Here is a 16,139-nt window from a genome sequence, read left to right as displayed (position 1 = left end):
CAGACTGTCAGGAGGATTCAGAGACAACAGCTCATCCTCCCCTCTCTCCCCTGTATCCAGTGGTCAGGACTGGCTCAGCAACAAGCGTCGCTCTCACTCCTTCACATCAGGTTCATTTACAGTTATTAACCTAAATGACCTTGTGGTTTATAGTGTGTGTGTGCGTCATATTCAGCTGTTTGTTCTCTCCTAACGGTTTCTATTTTCTGCTTTCTCTCAGCAACTTACCAGAAGATCAAGCCTATGTTGCACACCTCTGGAAGCAGGGGTCTGGAAAGAGGCTCTAACTACTGTGTGACTCTGGTGGTTGGAGACAAGTCATCAGAAAGCACGTCCGTAAGCAGAAGCTCTGAACCTCCGCTGCTAGCCATGGCTGGATGGCAGCAGGACACCTACCAGGACGCTGCTCTGAGGAGCTATGCCAGCCTGCCACGGCCACGAAACAAGTCCGTCTTTAAAAAATTCTTTGGGAAAAAAGACCTTTGAGGGGTTTCTTTTAATGACGATTTTTACAAATAAAGGATTTTACAAATAGTTTCTATTGTGCAGTGCACATGTTTGTTGAAGAGCAAAAAATGCTACTACTGACTATATTTATGATCGGAAGAACTACCACATTTTTATTTTTGATGTGCCTTAAAAAATCACTTCACGGACTGAAAAGTCTTTACAATACAAGTGTGTTCTTTTTCAGTTTTTTGGTTCATGTGAAAGGAACAATACTGTGTGAGTGTGCACTGTATAGCTGTAGATTTGATTAACTCAAAGACACGTTTTCCCACCAGTCTTAATATTTTGTATTTGTCTTTTGTATCTTTTTGGATTGTTGTGTTATTGGGTTAACTGTCAATGTACAAAAACAGCAACAGCTCAGTTAGAAATCAGTTTAGAAATTACATTTGCATAGAAGTGATATCACCACAACTCAATAGCCTTTTAATAATATACTGAACTCATACATTACTGCACTAGATCATTACAGCTCCCTTTCTTCACATGTACAGTGTGTGGTGCACCAAACCCTTTCCCTTATACTTATACAAAGATCAGCAGTTTGATACTGCTTGCGCTTGTTTGATATTAACACTTCTTAAATACTAATTGTAGCAAAGACTATTCATAATAAAACATTAAAAACTAATAACTTGCTTGGACTGATTATTGGATAAAGATATTCATTTTTCTTACAATTGCGGTAAAAATGTTTGTTATTCAAGCTTTGTATTTTGTTGCCTGGAGGCTTTGAAGAGAAAAAGGATTAGATGAATAGAAAGATTAAAGGCCAGGCCAGGCTGAGAACATCTTCACATCATTAGCCTTTTTTTGCATATAAAACCTGTCACCATTCAAAGACCAGATTTAAATACCATAATCAACATTGCATTTATGCAGAGGAAGCACACTTTCTCTGCAGACGTTATGGCTGCATAATGAGTCATATGCATGAAGAGTTTGCAAAATGCTATTGTTTAGCATTACAAAATATTCAGTGATTCTGTACAAGATGTGTGAGGGCCAGATTAGTTAGAGCAGAGAGGGAAATGATGAAGAAATTGATCATTTGGTATTAATTTGGAATTAAAATGAAACTCTGTTACAACACAAATTTCCACTTATGCTGTATACCCCAAAACCTCTGAGTTAATGTAAAAACATACACAGCAAAGTTTTGGCGCGACCACTGCTTCACCTTTTGGTTCCTACAGCACTGCCAAAAGTCACAGTGTGGTCTTGGCATGTATACACGCATACACACATGCAGGCAACAGCTACAGTAGTGTATGGAATGGAAACAGATCGAACAGCTCTGCTATTTTGTGGTGCAAATTTGTCAAAAAGTATCTAGCAGAGGCATTAATCATGGCAGGTCAGCAATCTGTGAATCATTATCGAGACTCTATAGAGCCGAATGCTGCATGACTCAACCTCTCGCAATACTGGGAAATACTGTGTTTGTTCACTTTATACACAAAATCCCCATATAAGTCATGTTCATGTGCCACAGAAATTATCTATATGTTGTTAGTATACTCTGTGTAAGACAACTTAATGATCCACAGTGACATTCAGGATAAGAAGTTCCTGCACATATGGCATCTATTATTGTATGAAAGAAGATACTTTCTTCATGGACAACAAACTTCGGTTAGTATTCTCTCCACAATAAAAACTGTTTTTGTATGTTTCTCCTTTCTGTCAAGTTTGAAATGACAACCACATCCTTTGCAGCCCAAAGGCACGCAGCACCACCTGATTTATTGATCACCATGCCCCTGATTGTGTCCCCTCTGTGCCCTCTGACCTCCATATCATCAAGCTCTCATCAACGTCTCCCACTGCTTCCTTCACATCTCTGGGGGTGATGGGTTTTACTTCTCCCCTGCAGTGACAATGATGCACTCCCTGTGTGTGTGTGTCACCACCACTTCTTTCTGAGTGTGGGATTATGTGGCCAAGCAATGGATATGTCCACCACAACACACAACACCCACGCACTTCTCCACACTTGGGTTGCTGCATTTCTCCTCTCTAACCACTAATAACAGCCTTCATGACACATCCTCCCAAAGGTAAAGTCCAGGTTGTGTTATGCAGCCAAGTGACTCACAGAGGTTACCGCAGTCATTTGAAGAGATCCGGAGATCACAAGGAACCATCAAGGTAGTGTAAAAGGAGAAGGATGTCCTCAGGTCTCGACCCCTCCCCTGCTGATGATGGAAAATGGTCCATATAGCTACAGGGCAGCATGACTCTTTACACATTGTATATTTCTAGAGGGAAGTGTTAAAGTTGAGCTGTTAGATTAAAAAAATATAGATTTATGGCAGTATTTTGGGGAAGGACTGCAAGCTGCTTATTTCATGAATAGTGAAGGATGAAATCTGTGTTTGTGTAGAGAGGATTTTCCACTTTTGTTTTCATTCACGTCACTCTTTCAGCTTTGATCCGAAGCTCAAAAGGTAGACCTGCTTGTGGCCCGGTCACAGGCTTTGAAACCCAACACTGTCTGCCTCCAGCAGCTCTGGGGAGCTCATGAAAGTGATGTAATAGGAAGAATGGTTTAGGAATCATCATGGTGGGCAGCAGGGTGGAATAGTGGTTAGAAACCCAGATCAAATGGCTTCATTTCCACAGCCTTCGGATCCCATTTGACATTAACTGCCCACCTGTCAAGGCCAGCAGACCTTAGTTATGCCCATTAGCACAATGAGCTGAATTAAAGCTCAATTACGCCTTTCTGGGAATATATCTGGAACCCCAATGCCTGGCTGTCATATTTTGTGGGCCATGCAAAGCCTTGTGGCAGAAGCTGTGATGCTGAGAAGTGACCTTGATTTAAGGGAGTATTGCTAAGCACTTACCATGTGCGGGCTTTGGCACAAAGAAATCTGACATTGCAGATGCTAAGAAGCTTTAGCTCCAAATCTTTCAATAAATCATACAATCATCTTGGGAAATAAATAACGAATTTGAAGTCCAGCTTTGGGAAAGCTAGAGCAGGCTTTTGTCTATCTCCCACATGGTCTTTGAACAATATGTCAGATTTTCATCAGCTGTGCTTGGCATTTTGGCCGAGGGCTTCTCGGACAATATATCATGATGTGCCCTCACCACCTTCCCCCTCTCCATACAGCTGTCATTGTACCTCCTGGGCTGGTACCAAAAAGTGCAATAACAGGGGAGAAATGTCCTCATCTAAGAGCCAGCTCCCCCCTCCCTTCCTCCCTCCCACCAGCAAGCTCTCTATTGTCCTGGATTGTTGGTAAGCTCCTTGCATTTCTGTGTCCTCCATGTGTGTGTGAGGGATAAAGGGTGCAGGGTGCCACACAGACATCTGTCCTGCAGATATGGTGTGAATGCATCTCCGCGATATGGATATCAATTCACTTCATATTCATTCAGGCTATTCTGTGTGGCTTTTCACGCAACACTCCTGCTTAGGGCACATCAATATATTCAAGTCCCCTGACAGCATGTCCAATTGGTACAGTCGCACAATTGTTATGTATGTAAAAGAGCAAGCATGATGATCACTGCTGGAGCCTGTCATTGAATAAAACAAAATATATAAAAATATCTTTGCAGACTGCAAAACAAGAGAGAAAAAAGTCTCCTTTATAGCTTTAAAATTACAGAGATATGATGAACATTTCCTATTCATCATGACACTATGAAATGTAATGTCCATAAATACACTTTATGGACAATATGGCTACTAATTACATCATGACACATCAAATGCATCCACACAGACTTTACATGGTCAAATTGGCAAAGTCTGTGTCACTGTTACATAACCCATCTGCCACCCTGCTGCAGGGTGCTGAGGATCACCTCCCAATCAGAAGATCAGAAGAGCCAGCTCCCTCAGCAGCACTGTTTGGCTCGCAGTACCACACAAACCATACTATCAATTCTAATTACACGTTAGTCCGAGCCTATAACAACAATGTAACGTCATATTTCCATGTTCGTCTTCAAAAAATACGACTGGTGCAATGTTGACTTTGAAGCCAATTCAGCGAGAGGTACGTCACAGTGGTGGCCGCAGAGCAGATGCTGGCACAGCGAGTCTGACGCAGATCACAGCTGGCAGCTCTCTCTGCAGCCAGCTTGACAGGTTACATCAGTTATACAGGCGGTATTAAAAACAAGCCAAAAAATGTATTTTCACTTTGAAATGACCTGAAGATGCTTTGGGGCTGAGACAAATAACTTTGCCAGAGGGTTTCTATTAAAAACCTTGAATCAACTGCCAGACTTTGGAGCTCATGCAGAGTCAGTGAAATTCCACAAGCAGTAAGTTTCTATCGATAAACTTGTGAACTTTGAGTGTTCTTGAGCTGTTCACCGACTGTATAAACCACAGCCTCTTTTTCTATAATAAATGTGCATCAGGCAAAAAGGATTTTTGTGCTAGATTTTATTCAGCTAGTCAGAGAGCATCACCTTTCTGCAAGTTTGACAACATGTCTCACTCTGCAGTTGTAAAACCCTTCAGAGACCTCTCATGAACTGTACCAGCAGACTAAATCCTACATAAATGCACTCCGACATCTCAAAAATCCTATATTGAGTGATACTATTTATCCTACTGTAATCTGATCTCCAGTGGATATAAATTCCATTATCTTCCAGGATGGAGTATAAAATCCCTTAAAACAAAAGTGAAGCATATTTGTTTATACTGACAAATGAAAACAACACTGAACCTCATCATCAGCATGGAGACATTTGTAATTGTACAGTTTCCATATTAAAATATAAGAAATAAATTAAAAACAGAGAAAAACATTCTTACTCTCAAAACAACTGAAGACAATAACTCTTTATTTTTCAAGTCTTTTTTTCATGCTATCAGATGAATAAATCATGAGCAGTTTGGACATAGTTGCACCAATAAATATTGATTGATTTGTGTAGCGCATCCACAAGTTGACTACACTAACACAAGGGAGCCTCACATTGCAGAGAACTAAACGGATGAGCAGTGTCTTTAAAAAAAAAAGAAAAAAAAGAAGCACAATTTGTCTTTGTGAACAAATCAAAATGACACGCTTACACACGAGAAATGCCTGCTGGAAGCTGCTGCTGGACCGCTCTATGGTCGATGGCTAAATTAAAAATAGAACAGAGTTGTTTTGAGGACTACCGGTCGGTTGACTCTGAGAGCACTGGGGGTATTTACACACAAACAACTCAACCCCAATGCGTTCCATCTCGTAATCAATTATTCAGCATGCGATCCATTTTGAGGCAGTATGAGAAAGAAAAGAAATGAATTGTGTACATAAATGCATGCATGTGACACACTAACTCTTCCAGCAGCTCGGGATGCCCTTCAAGCTGGGTCACAACCCTGATGTGAAGCGTGTGTAGATCCACTGAGTAGTCTGACTGCGTGAGCTTGTACTACATATGCATGGAAACATGTTGTCAGCAGAAACACACACAAGGAATTACAGGGTTTTTCCCCTTTTAACGGTTCTGAATCTCCATGTTAGGTTTGAGGTTTTAGGCACTCCTGTAGTGCTGACAGAATATCTTCTAGAATGGCGTTTCTGTTTTCTTTAGACACCTAAGTGGGAAAAAAAATAAGCAAAAACCATTTAAGACAAGTGGGAGTGATGTATGTAATGTACATTTACACAATCAGTGCTGCCAAAAGATGAATGACATGAAAACTGTGATAAAAATGTCTTCAAGCCTCACAGAACAGTGTCTACTCTATTAAACCACATGTAGATAATCTCTGACCTACTGTCTGATAAATGAAATTACCAATTATATGTTTTCCTAAAATGTTTACACTGCCCCATAACCTTGTTTACAGTAATAACTACTCAAGCATGGTGAGTATTTTACATGACAATATCCATAACTGAGTCTTGCGTGATAAATTATTTTGACATTTGAGACCTCCCTTTGTTGTTGAATCAGTCACGCATGATTTAGAGTTAATCCTGCTATAGGAGAGGGATAATACAGGGCATGGCCCCTCAGCGTTAGTGAGCAGGCGGACGGCCTCCTAAGACCAAGTGGATAGTGTAAACAGTGGCCTATAGCTATTGTGGGACTTACAAGCTCCTACAGTGACCTAAATATCTATTTTTTTCCAGTCAGTGTGCTTGTATTTATACTCACAGTGAAGACCTTGACATCTCTCCTGCTCCGCACCTCTTCAACCAGACCCAGTGGTTTACCCTTGGGGATGGGGATGGTGCCCAGCACGGCGCAGGAGGGGCTATCTAGAGTCTGCCTCACTGCCCTGATGAACGACTGGCTGAAGAGCTCCATTTTCCCGATCTCATCAATGACAAACACCTTCCTACTGCCTCCATCAGCTGACCCTACCTGGAGGTGAGGGGTGTCATAATTAAAAGACCAGTGTGTAAGATTTAGTGGCAAACAACTGAATACCCCTACCCTCACCATCCCCTCTCAAGCTTGTAGAACCCTACAGTGGACATGAAACTTGTGAAAAATGCAAAAGGCCATCTCTAGAGCCAGTGTTTGGTTTTGTCCTTCCTGAGCTACTGTAGAAACTCCATGGAAGAGGACCAACTCCATATATAGATATAATGGGTTCATTCTAAGGTAACAAAAACACACCAATTCTTATTATCAGGTGATGATACACTAATTAAAACATATTTATGATTATATTCAATTTCTGCCAATACAACCAACTAAATCTTACACACTGGTCCTTTAAGCAAGAGCACCATCATTACCATGCATAAATGTAAGTTGTATAATTTAGAAATAAAGGGACACCATCAGTTTGGGAATGTATTGATAAAAAGATGAAATAGGTTTCACTGGAGAAAGAAAGAAATGTCAGGATGTGTGAGAATCTCACTGACTGATGGATGACCTGTGACAGTGCATGCATGGTACACGTAATGGGCGGTTTGCAGTAATTACAGAAACACTTTAAGTGAGATGAAAGTGGTATATGTGCCGCCAAGGCATAGACACCTTCCTTTACAGCGCATGTGTAGGCGGCACTCTGGGCTCACTTTACATGCCGGATTAATCACGGTCAGTGACAGCCAGACGGCACCACGAACACTAAAAATGTCACTCTGGAATTTATGTGTTTGCAGGCTTCCAATTATTCCATCAGTTTGGAGAAAATCAAAGGTTTGATGATTTGTTAAGTGGGAGGAGTGTTTGCTTTCTGTGATCTATTGATAAGGGGGGTAATTTTAAAAGGCTGGTGTCTTACCTTTCTGAACAGGGGGAGAGCCAGGTTTTCAAATGACGGCAAATCGACCACATACTGTCCAACTGTATATTCCCGTCTGCCATGAGCCGCACCAGCTATGTCTCTGTATGTTGAGATGAAGTGAGGGTTACTCAAAAGAGCGTGATGAAAGAGAGCACCTAGTTTGATTTGGAGAAGATGACAAACCCTGTTACCTGATTCTGGACAGGTGGCCCCTCTCTCCCGCCACTGTGACGACATCAAAGCCAACTCTTCGCCCTCCCTCTCTGACCTCCTCTGTGTAAAATCCTTCAACTCCCACACCTGATGACACTAAAGCATCACAGGCTTTCTGGACCAGGGTGGTTTTCCCCACACCTGGAAAACAAGATACACTGTCAAACAACTGAACTGTTGTAAATGAAGTTTTATTTTCCCTGAATGCAAAATATGTGTTTTAATATACTCTTTGTTTAATAATTATTACTTCTCAAAAAGAAAGGTAAATAAAAGGATCAAGCAAATGTACAATAACTAGTAACTACTATATATCCTCTCTGATTAAGACATTTACATATTGATGTAATTAAAAAAAGAAAAAATAGGTTTCAGTTTTTTAAAAATTGTACTGTTCTTTGTTTTCTGTAGCTTCTTCCATACATCTCACACCAAACAGTTTAACTAGATAAATGTATGTTTTTCCCACAATAACGTTTTTCAATCCACTGAAGTTAGCTAGAAACAAATATCTTTGAATATAAATTATTAACCCAACTTAACAAAAATTACAAAGTAGTTGGGAACAATAATATTGTTTATGTAAAAACTCACATACTATAATCTATGGAACAACCTGAATGAATAAAGCATATCTGTGCAGTTACCTTACAAAGTAACAGGTAATGTTTTATTTTACCTGGACAAAAACAGCTAAAGTTAGCTCGTTTAACTAACCTTTAAGAGTAGCTTTCTAAATAGCACTCCAGATTTAGATAGCCGACGGGCTGCCCTGAATTTACAGCTACTATAACCTCAGCTGCACTGACCTCAGTGTGTGTCAACAGTTACCTGGAGGTCCCGTTAAGAAAACGTGTTTGAACATTTCAGCTGACACCGCTCAGCCACGCATCACCATGCTGCTGCTACTCTTCCGTACACACCGAGACGGCGCATGCGCACTAGACACTCCACTCCACAGCTAGAGGATACTTGAGGTGAGGATTCAGTTGATTTAAAGAGTCAATGAAACATAAGCAGTAACTGTAAAAATGTATGTTAAATAGGTCTGAATCATAGTATCCAGTTAAAATACTGAATGAACCATGAAAACAGCAGACATTATTGGTGGTGGAAGATGATTTAGTGAGGTTAAAGAAGCAATACACCACTATAAACATACTCCATCGTAAGTAGAACTGCATTCAAAATGTTGACAAAGTAGAAGTACGGGGGGAGGGGTGATAAAGTAACAAAAATAAAAATACTTGTCATGCACAGTGACTTTTATTAGTGTTGCATTGTGTGTTCATTATTATTATTAATGCATTGTTATTATTATAGTTTCAACTGCTTTACATGCTTTTGGGTACTTGTATCTTTAACAATAAATCAGCATTTATACACTGATCATATATTGTGTATGTAAAAATGTAGGCAGATAAATAAATATAGCACAAAAAATACAAGATTTAACATCTAACATTCATTGGAGTGGTAGTGTAAAGTAGCATAAACTGAAAGTACTGAAGTACAGTACAAGTACCTCAAAATTGTACAGTACTTAAGTATTTCAGTATTTATTTACTTTCCACCATGCAACAATATTCAGTCGTGCAATGGATCCAGAACTTTTAATATTTATTTGAAAGTTGTACAAATGAGCAGCGATGAAAGTATTCATATATTTTTAAAAAAAGGACCACTGTGTTAAAAATCTCTATTACAAGTGAAACTATCTATAGTAAAAATAACCATGCAGAATTGTAGTAAATGATGCATTTAAGCAGCAGTTTAAAATTGTAGCTGGAACTAGCTTTTACTATGATTTTCAATAGTTGATATACATATTATAAGCTCATCTTTGACATTACAAAAGCTGTCAAATAAATGTAGTGTAGAAAAATAAGCACACAATTTCCCTCTGACATGTTGTGGAGTAGAGGTATAAAGTGGCGAAACTAGTACATGAAAATACTGAAGTCACTGTAACTCAAAAGTACTGTCCCTGTTTTGCTTATCAAATAATATCAAGAAAATATGCAAAGCAGTGGGAGGTGTGAACAGTAAATACTGTGAGGCTGCCCTATAAGCTCCAGCACCTTTTCTGACTTGTGACAACTCTAATGGAAATAAGAGCTTAAAAATGATTTGCATGCATAGAGAGATTTTTCATCCTCTTATGTGTAACTAAAAGACTCAAATACGTTATGCAAATGAGCTTTACCCTACTATTAACTGAGTGATAGAGAAGTAGCATTAGCACATTATTTCCACAAAGGCTTGCCTTTATTAAAAAAGTTGTCAGACATAATAAGTGAAATTTGCTAGATATGGAAAATACTGTTATTCATCTGTTTCGCTTGGTTAACGGAAATAGTGCAGCCTTGATTTTACAATAATTGTTGTACTTTTTATTCACATGGTGTAACCAGGGAGCTTGTTGGCCACTAGCTCAGAGATGTGCCGATACTCTTTTCTAAAATCCAGAGATCCAAGCTCATCCTCCAGTTCCTCTGCCTCCTGTGGTTCATAGGAGGACACAGATTCTGCTGAAAATCCTCGAACTGGGCAGCTGTTCCTGGTCGACTGGCTCCTTTGACCTCTGGATGATCTGACACTCTCTGCTACAGAGCTCCTTTCTGCCTTGCTGCTCTCTGTCGTATGTTTTCCAGAGCGCACCGTTCGTACGGAAGCTGACTCGTCTCTGTCGCCTTCATCAGAGGAAAAGCTGAGAGCCGAGGCCTGGGTTCGAGGTCGTATGATGTGCGTACCCCTCAGAGCCCGCTGCGGAGAGCCGCATGCTTTGACTGGCACAGGGAGGACCGCTCTCCTCTGGACGGATTCAGAGCCAGAGTCAGAATAGCGTGAGTCGAATCGAATGGGAGACTTTGGAGCCCTGGCTCGGGCGGGCTCGGGACTGCTGGTGGGTTCAGGAGAGTAATCACTGGGCTCCAGACTGGTGAAGTCATCAGCATACTCCGCTTCATCACTTCCTTCCCCGCTGGAGTCTGAGAATAAAGATTTTGGGCTGCTGTGTCTGCTGCTCGCTGAAGATTCAATTTTCACCCTGTGCCTGTCAGACTCAGACTGTGATTGATCAGATTCACTGTGATGCTCGGTGTTGTCTTTGTTTTTGGCAACACTGTCACTCTCCACTCGGGGGATGTCAATAGACTTTTCATCTCCTACAGAACAGGAAGGCCTTACAGACATTTGCAGAGATTCTTTCTCTTGTTTACCGTGAACTTTATTTGCATGTATGTTTTTCTGTTTTAGTGTGACTGTATCTTGTTGCACTGAGTCTGCTGTGATGCTTTGTACGGCTGTCTGGATATTTTCATCAACACTGGAGCTTTGATTTAATGCTGATTTTCTTTTGCTTGACTTCATGATCTTATGACTACATTGTGTCTTTCTGGTCGTATTTGACTTTGTTTCATTCTGTGTTAGCTCCATGCACTCACGACGTTTTACAGCAGCTGTAGAAATCTGCTTGAGCCTCAGATTAAATGTTTTAGTTGTTCCATATACTAGCTTTTTTCTATTGGACTCAATAAAAGCCTCTGTATGTTTGCTTTTCAGCTGTTCTTCACACGCAGGCCTAAAAATTGGTGTGGAACAGTTTCTCGGGGAATGTAGATGTTTCAAATTTGCCCCCTGTCTGATTCTCTGTGAGGATTTGGTGTGCGCCTTTCGTGGTGTGTTTCCCTGCCCGGCTGGAGGCTCTGTGGAATCAGGCCTATAAATAAACGCTAAATTGGGATGAATAGACAAGGGCTGATGCGGGCTCTGTCCATTCAAGTGTGACAACTCGACAAGGAGAGCGTTTAGTAGAGGCAACTGTCGCAAGGCTTCCCCGAGGCCGTGTGGAGTCACCACACTTGTTTGTTCTTGGTCGTTTGACATTTTTGTCTTGTGCCTCGCTCTCGGGTCTGTCACCGGAAAACTCTCTTCCTCTGACAGTGTGTCCTCAAATGTGCAAACCTCTGAGTCTTGTGTCAATAATCTGTAACCACTTCCCTCATTTTTTCTTTTTTCTTCACCAGAATTAGTGTAGTAAAGATGCGGAGGGCAGAATACAGTTAAATCCTCATCAAAACAATTTTCAGTGTCTTGGAGAGTTTGAGGCATTTGGCTTCTTGGTTTAGGTTCAGTCTGGGTGGCAACATGAACATCCTGCTTACCCTCATTCATCGATGATCTGTTACTAACATCAGACTGGTCCGGTGTTGAAGCCTTGACTTTCTCACAGTCTGAAGGTAATGCTTGTGTAGTTAAATCACTGTCCTTGATGCTTTCTTTTACATGTTGTCCTCTGTGTACTGTGGTGCCTTTAAGCCTCCTCCTTTCTGTGATGTGTGGCAGCAAACTAGCTCCCAGACTTAACAGTTTATAACTCAGTGACATTGATCCTATTTTCTCCCCTGTGAAGTTGCACATGCCAACAAGCCCCTTTTCTCCGTGTGAAGAGGGAGTAGAAACACCACGCTCAGCTACATCCTGTCTGATTCTGTCCATCACTTCAGCCAGAGAGATGAGGGAGGTCCCAACTAATTTAGGGATCTCTTCTTTCACATCCAGAAGCATGGCATAGAGGGGGCTGTTTGATAGGTGGGTGTGCAGTGAGTGCAGGTTCATTTTGAAGACACAAGACTTGCCTCTGTTAAAGGCATATTCCCCTCTTTTTTCTTTTTGACGCTTCATTTCATCATCCCTCTGTTCAGGCTGATAAATGAGCAGCGTTGGAAAATCCAGTAGTCGTACAGCAAGAGCCAGCTCGTCGGAAACTTTCTTTTCTTTCTCGATTCGGATATATTCAACTAGAAGTTCAAATGAAAACAGAGTCTCTATATCTTCGCTGCTGTGTCGTTCAGACATTTTAAAAGCGATATGGCCACAAAAAATAAAAAAAACAACCGGCTAGCTACTTAACAAGCTGCTACCTAATGTAGCTAATCCACAGCTTCCATCGCCTCCATGGAAACAAACAACCGTCGCAAGACTTCTACGTCAAACAATTCCCCGGGATATATGGGAAATGTAGTTTCTGGGGGTTACCCTAGAATTAATGCTCAGTCGATAATGTCACTTTTTTTAAAGGTATTTTTGAATAAATACGGTATTTTTATATTTGCAAATACTGTTAATTGTGGGAGTGTGTTTCCAAATATAAACTATAAAAAAGAGAACAACTACATGACAATACACTGAAGGCAAACTAGGAAAATATGACACCATGTGCACATTATAAAAAAAAAAAAAACTATAAAGATTCTAATCGATTCGGGAAGAGTTTGGGTGAGCAATTTTTCTGCAGTTCACCAGATGGTGCCACTGTAGGGCTTTTACTAGGTTTATATACTAAAATAGCCTCATGGTAAGTGGTAACAAGGCCACAGTTTACATGACAAGCTCTTTTTCTTCGCCTTTTTTGCCTGTGGTAGACATTAGTCCGTTAATCTTCTATCAATATCAACCTATACAAGCCTGTAATAATTATTTCACAGAGCAGAGAGAGAGAAAGTGAATGGCACACTGTTTTACAAGCGTCGGTGGGCGGGGGCTTTTTTTCCCCCTGCGTGTTGTCATCACGGAGGTAGGTGCTGGATGGATATCGCTATGGTCTGTGCTACTTCAGTCTGGAGGCTGAGACTGAAAGCGAGAGATGTGAGAGCGACTACAACACAGCCACAACTGGGGGTTTTTGGGTGTTTTTTTTATGCACCTTAAAGGATAACTAACAACATTAACAACCTCGCAACCTGGACAGGACGTCGCTATCGTTGTGAGGTAAGACCCGAGTGTGTTTTTACCCCTTTACCGTGAAACAACAACAACGTAAAAAAAGTAAGGCTGCAGCTAAAAGTGAGGAGCCCTACACACACACACACAAACACACATATACACATACACACAAAGAGAGTAGGCTATAGGCTTGGAAACTAACTGGTACATCAATGGTAACAGTCAACACAAAGGATAAAGTTACTTTCAGGGACCGAGGCGTAGGTAATTTGAGCGACAAACATTAAAGAGCAAAAGGATAGGTTTCAGGCAGTAGCCTATATTTAGCCTATATGTGTCTGTTCATTTAAATGTAAGGTATGGCCTATGTGTACCGACTTCTTAACTCATTTTTTGGGTTAGTTTTATTTAGCATAAGCCTCACCTGTAAACCAAATCCAATGCAAAATACACTCAGTTTTAAAATGCATGTTCCTGAAGGCAGACTGTTACTTCATGTTATGTGAAGTAATAGATTGAACGGTCATGCAATCATACGATGGCGTCATATATTTGTTGATGTGTGTGTTTGTGCATGCGTGTGTGTGTGTGTGTGTCTGCTGAGGAGTGATTGGACTTGATTTGCACAGGAATATTTTTGAATGAATTTGTCTGGTGGAGTGCTTCCATGAAACGGTGGGGGGCGATAAAGGCATCATGGTCCAACTGGTTATGGTTAATAAAGCCTTCACATATATCCCAGTGTAAGTGAAGCACAGCGTTACAGGCCATATTTCACTTTTTCTGTACAGTCTACAACGAAATAGGCATTTATTTACAGCATGTAAACAAGAGTAAAAGCAATCACTTGCACTGTGCTGTTGTATTTATGTATTTGTTTGAGGTATCTTTAGCCACTTGCAGCACTGGGAGCTTGTTAAACAAAGAACAATTACCCCTAACATCAGAGTTGTTTAGATTCTCCATGACTAATATCTGGCAATCAGCTTGTACACAGCATGTACAATCTTGCCTCATTGCAGACTGCTCCTGTGCCCCATTCAACATACTGTGTATACTGTATACTCCTCTGGGAGAGTAAACAAGTGAAATATTGTTTGTCTTCTAGCACCATATCCTTTGCTGTCTTCCTGTAGGAAGTTTAGCCTCCACAATAGCTTACTTCCCTATAAAGGGAAATAAATAGGTCTGTTCCTCTGCTGGTGGCTAGCTGCAGACACAACAAACAAGGCACTCGAGTGTAAATGCAAGTTTCCACTGCTTAATTTTCAGTGCCCTGGATTTATGTTTTTATGGCTTCACGGGTCCCATCTGAACAGATCGAGCATAAAGAGTTTCTCTGCTCCCAGAGTGTCCAAATCAATAAGACACCATTATTTTTCACAGAGTTTTATGTCTGGGAAAGATTAGTTTTCCATGGAGCTGTGCTAAACTAAGCAGGCACAGGAGTGTTTTAAGATGGCCCCAGTATGTTCACAGCCTGGTATAGCATTTAATTTATTTTCCTTTAACACTAAGAATGTTTGGCAGAAATCCAACTGTCATAGGTCTGCACATCAGGGAGGCAATTTTTCAACTGACCACTCTCAGTTAGGGGCATAATGTGAATGTGAATAATGTGCTGTTATTGTGCACAAAAGTGAGAAAACTACTAATTTTTATCTGCCATCTTTTACATTAGATTTCTATTAACCTATTTTCCCATTGAGCTCGGATTCATGGATTTCCCCCTTATACAGTTGACCACGATACTTCAATACTTATTCCCTGACATGTTGAATTTTCTGCTGGAAACTGTGTTTTGGTTCCATGGCTGAAGGGGAGACAGATGAAAGATTGATTAAAAACAAGATCTTCCCTAATGTAGATGAAAATGAGGCTGTCTAGGTACCCTGTCTCGCCCGCTGCCAGCAGCACACTCCTAGAAGGAGACCCATTCAGCAGCCATGGTAATGACAGTGCCAGGAAAGTCTTTCAATCTTAGTTTGAATAGAGATCTGTTTCATTCTGCCATTAATGGGGTGCGCAGAGGGCCCTGAAGAAGAAATATGTTCTCATCTATTTCTAACAGCGCCTTCTGCATGAATAACCAGACAATGGGTAATTGAGCCGGATAGATATGTCTTTCAAAAATAAAGTTATGTGCACAATGTGTACTCAGCTGAACAATGAGGCACCTGTCAGGTTTTGGCAGAGAAGCGGCTTCCTGTGACATGCCCGCAGGCTGTATCCAGTTGTTATCATTGCAGAGCTGTTTAGGATGTCTTCTGGCCTGGAGGGCTTGGAGACGCCCCACTAGAGTTTCAACAGTTATGTGTTTGTGGCCCAGAATTTGCCTGTAGAGGTATTACCATAACACACAGAAGTGTTTGGGTGTTTTCTGTTGGCATGGGGATTACTCAACAGTAGTGGTTGATTCCTGCCTTCTTATTACACCACTCCCCCTGCAGCACTTGACACCTGT

General features: G+C 40.9%; 3 protein-coding genes across 7 annotated transcripts in view; 1 reads left to right on the top strand and 2 right to left on the bottom strand.

Annotated features, from left to right (window-relative positions):
• Positions 1-5,350: 5,350 nt before the first annotated feature.
• On the bottom strand, positions 5,351-8,865 carry ntpcr (nucleoside-triphosphatase, cancer-related). Its single transcript, XM_053333004.1, has 5 exons — positions 8,780-8,865; positions 7,927-8,089; positions 7,733-7,835; positions 6,646-6,855; positions 5,351-6,079 (listed from the first exon to the last, which is right to left on the bottom strand). Exons 1-5 carry the CDS (start codon positions 8,811-8,813, stop codon positions 6,002-6,004), a joined length of 588 nt encoding a protein of 195 aa, XP_053188979.1. The 5' UTR covers positions 8,814-8,865; the 3' UTR covers positions 5,351-6,001.
• A 1,480-nt stretch (positions 8,866-10,345) lies between these two features.
• Positions 10,346-12,877, bottom strand: map10 (microtubule associated protein 10). Its single transcript, XM_053332647.1, has one exon. It carries the CDS (start codon positions 12,806-12,808, stop codon positions 10,346-10,348), a length of 2,463 nt encoding a protein of 820 aa, XP_053188622.1. The 5' UTR covers positions 12,809-12,877.
• A 722-nt stretch (positions 12,878-13,599) lies between these two features.
• LOC128372464 (signal-induced proliferation-associated 1-like protein 2) overlaps positions 13,600-16,139 on the top strand; it is an 84,164-nt gene continuing 81,624 nt past the window's right edge. For 4 of the 5 annotated variants that reach the window (XM_053332538.1, XM_053332539.1, XM_053332535.1 and 1 more), the window contains exon 1: positions 13,605-13,720. The gene's annotated coding sequence lies outside the window, so the exon portion shown is untranslated. Of the gene's footprint in view, positions 13,721-16,139 lie in introns of all 5 variants that reach the window. The other variant, XM_053332537.1, reaches the window with a different exon arrangement.

The sequence above is a fragment of the Scomber japonicus genome, chromosome 14, assembly GCF_027409825.1.
Source record: "Scomber japonicus isolate fScoJap1 chromosome 14, fScoJap1.pri, whole genome shotgun sequence".
In the NCBI taxonomy this organism is placed as follows: Eukaryota; Metazoa; Chordata; class Actinopteri; order Scombriformes; family Scombridae; genus Scomber; species Scomber japonicus.
This window is presented reverse-complemented; position numbering and strand designations above follow the sequence as displayed.

Excerpts from the sequence above, each read along its gene's own strand:
- ntpcr (XM_053333004.1), bottom strand. The coding sequence starts at position 8,813 with ATGTTCAAACACGTTTTCTTAACGGGACCTCCAG. Across the intron at positions 7,836-7,926 it reads GGCCACCTGTCCAGAATCAG|AGACATAGCTGGTGCGGCTC; the intron begins GTAACAGGGTTT and ends CTCAACATACAG. Across the intron at positions 6,080-6,645 it reads GAGATGTCAAGGTCTTCACT|GTGTCTAAAGAAAACAGAAA; the intron begins GTGAGTATAAAT and ends TTTCCCACTTAG.
- map10 (XM_053332647.1), bottom strand. The coding sequence starts at position 12,808 with ATGTCTGAACGACACAGCAGCGAAGATATAGAGACTCTGTTTTCATTT.